General features: G+C 56.8%; 1 protein-coding gene across 1 annotated transcript in view; it reads left to right on the forward strand.

The window, feature by feature from the left end:
- The first annotated feature begins 1589 nt into the window (after positions 1 to 1589).
- RBP7 (retinol binding protein 7) overlaps positions 1590 to 2602 on the forward strand; it is a 9417-nt gene continuing 8404 nt past the window's right edge. Inside the window, exon 1 of the mRNA XM_003793257.1 lies at positions 1590 to 1719. Within this exon, the coding sequence (XP_003793305.1) occupies positions 1647 to 1719 (73 nt within the window). The 5' untranslated portion in view covers positions 1590 to 1646. The remainder of the gene's footprint in view (positions 1720 to 2602) is intronic.

Here is a 2602-nt window from a genome sequence, read left to right on the forward strand (position 1 = left end):
AGCCCAGGAGTTGGAGGTTGCTGTGAGCTGTAATGCCACGGCACTCTACCCAGGGGGACAGCTTGAGGCTCTGTCTCAAAAAAAAAAAAAAAATTGTGGTAAAATACACGTAACATAAAATTTTCCATTCTAATCATTTTGTAATTTCCAAGTTCTGTGGTTCCCCAGTGTCTTTGGGGGACGTCTGAGCTGGGGTGGACTTCTCCCTCCCTCCCTTCCCGCTCTGAGCACTCAGTGGGTAAGTCTCCAGCTTCCCAGGCAGTATCTAACGCAGACTGACACAGTCTGAATTTCATTTCCTTTGTTTCCCACGCAAGAAGGAATTAATGCTGAGCGGTGCCTGTGGCTCAGTGAGTAGGGCGCCGGCCCCATATACCGAGGGTGGCGGGTTCAAACCCCGCCCAGGCCAATCTGCAACAAAAAATAGCTGGGCGCTGTGGTGGGCACCTGTAGTCCCAGCCACTCGGGAGGCTGAGGCAAGAAAATGCCTAAGCCCAGGAGCTGGGGGGTGCTGTGAGCTGTGATGCCATGGCACCCTACTGAGGGTGACAAAATAAGACTCTGTCTCTAAAAAAAGGAGAAGGAATTAATGCTTATTTTTCCCAAGGGCAATAAGTCCTGATATCTTACTTACCTCCCCACTCCCAAATTCATGGTGACGTATGAACACGTATTTTCTTCCCTGGCACCTTGCTGCTTGTGTGGAGGGTAAAGCCTTAAAGATCAGGTTGATGGCTTTGAATGCTGTCTTGAATGCTTTCTTTTTAGCAATTTCCAGAGTTTGTTTGTTTGTTTTGAGACAGAGTCTCACTCTGTCACCCTGGAGTGCATGAAGTCATAGCTCAGGACAACCTCACACTCTTAGGCTCAAGAGATTCTCTTGCCTTAGGCTCCCAAATAGCTGGGACCATAGGCACCTGCTAGGAAGCTCAGCTAGTTTTCTGGGGTAGGTTTTTTTTTCTATTTTTAGTAAAGACAATGACTTGTTCTTGCTCAGGCTGGTCTTGAACTCTTGAGCTCAAGCAATCCACCGACCTCGGCCTCCCAGAGTGTGAGCTACTGTGCCCTGCCCATATGTTTTTAAAGTATTTTTTTTTTTTTTGAGACAGAGTCTCACTATGTCGCCCTGGGTAGAGTGCTTTGACATCATAGCTCACAGCAACCTTTAACTCTTGGGCTCAAGCGATTCTCTTGCCTCGGTCTCCCAAGTAGCTGGGACTACAGGTGCCTGCCACAACCCCGGCTATTTTTAGAGACCGGGTCTCTCACACTGGCTCAGGCTGGTCTCGAACCTGTGAACTCAGGCAATCCACCTGCCTCGGCCTCCCAGAGTGCTGGGTTTACAGGCGTGAGCCACCGCGCGTGACAGATGACAGTGTTCTTAATGCCATGAGTTTGCAGGCCATCCCTTGGTTATTCACACGTAGGCAGAGAAAAATGTGTGGCCCAGACAGCCTGGGATAGGCTCATGTTTTGCGTCAGAATAGGAGAGGTGGAAGCTCCAGGGGAGAGGACCAGCTGCCCAGGACAGCGGCCAGGGCCGGAGGGAAGGAAGCCGGGCCGCGGCCCCGCCCCCACCCCAATTATAGTGTGGGCCAGGCCGCACCTCCCGCCCGCCTGCAGGTGTTGGTCGCCAGACCCTGACCATGCCCGCCGACCTCAGCGGCACCTGGAACCTGCTGCACAGCGACAACTTCGAGGGCTACATGCTGGCCCTAGGTAGGGCGGGAGGGGCCTGCGCGGGGGGTTCTGTCCGTCCCTGTGCTTCTGTCCTCCCGCACTCCCCCCGTCGGTCCTCAGCCTCTTCGTGCATCTGTCTGTCGGCACACCTATCCCCAGGTCCCCGCTTCCTCCGTCTCTCAGCCCATCTGTCCCCCTCCAGGGGCCTTCAGTGACCTAGTCCCCGGTGTCCTTCCATCCTCCTGCCTGTCGCCACCGCCCTGTGGCCAAGGCACAGGTCCCGCCGCGGAATCCTAAGGAGGCGGAGTGGCAGGTGGCACCCACCACCTCGCGGGACTCTGGGGACTGAAAACCCCTGCTGGGACCTTGCCCACCTCTGCTTGCACCCGCGGCGAGGTCCCTGACCGGAGCCGGCCGAGGACGCAGGTGCCCGACTCTGCCGCTGGCTGCGCACGTTTGCCGAGTCCCCCGCGAGGGCGCAGGGCTGAACAGCCGCTCTGCCTCCCCGCCAGCCTCGGAAAAGGGTCCCCCGCCTGAGAACAGCCTCCTCGCCTTGCGCGCGGGCTCCCAGTTTGTCCTGCCCTCGGTCTCACTCCTCAGATCCGACGGATTTGAGCACCTACCGTGTGCCAAACGCTTTGCCTGCCTGGCGCGGGCGGCGGCGCTTCGGATCCTGGGCCTCAGCCTCCCGAGTAGCTGGGACTTCTGCGGGGCGGCCAGAGCTGCTGGGGCACTAAGTGACACGGGGCCTCAGTTTGCCCATCTGTATGTAGATTGAGGAGGAGCGTCTGCCACGGATTTTTTTCCCTTTTGTTAAAAATTGTAGTAAAGGCTCGGCGCCTATAGCTCAACCGGCTAAGGCGCCAGCCACGTACACCTAAGGTGGCGGGTTCGAATCCCCAGCCCGGACCCGCCAAACAAC

Source organism: Otolemur garnettii, unplaced genomic scaffold, assembly GCF_000181295.1.
Source record: "Otolemur garnettii isolate 467f Iridium unplaced genomic scaffold, OtoGar3 scaffold00067, whole genome shotgun sequence".
In the NCBI taxonomy this organism is placed as follows: Eukaryota; Metazoa; Chordata; class Mammalia; order Primates; family Galagidae; genus Otolemur; species Otolemur garnettii.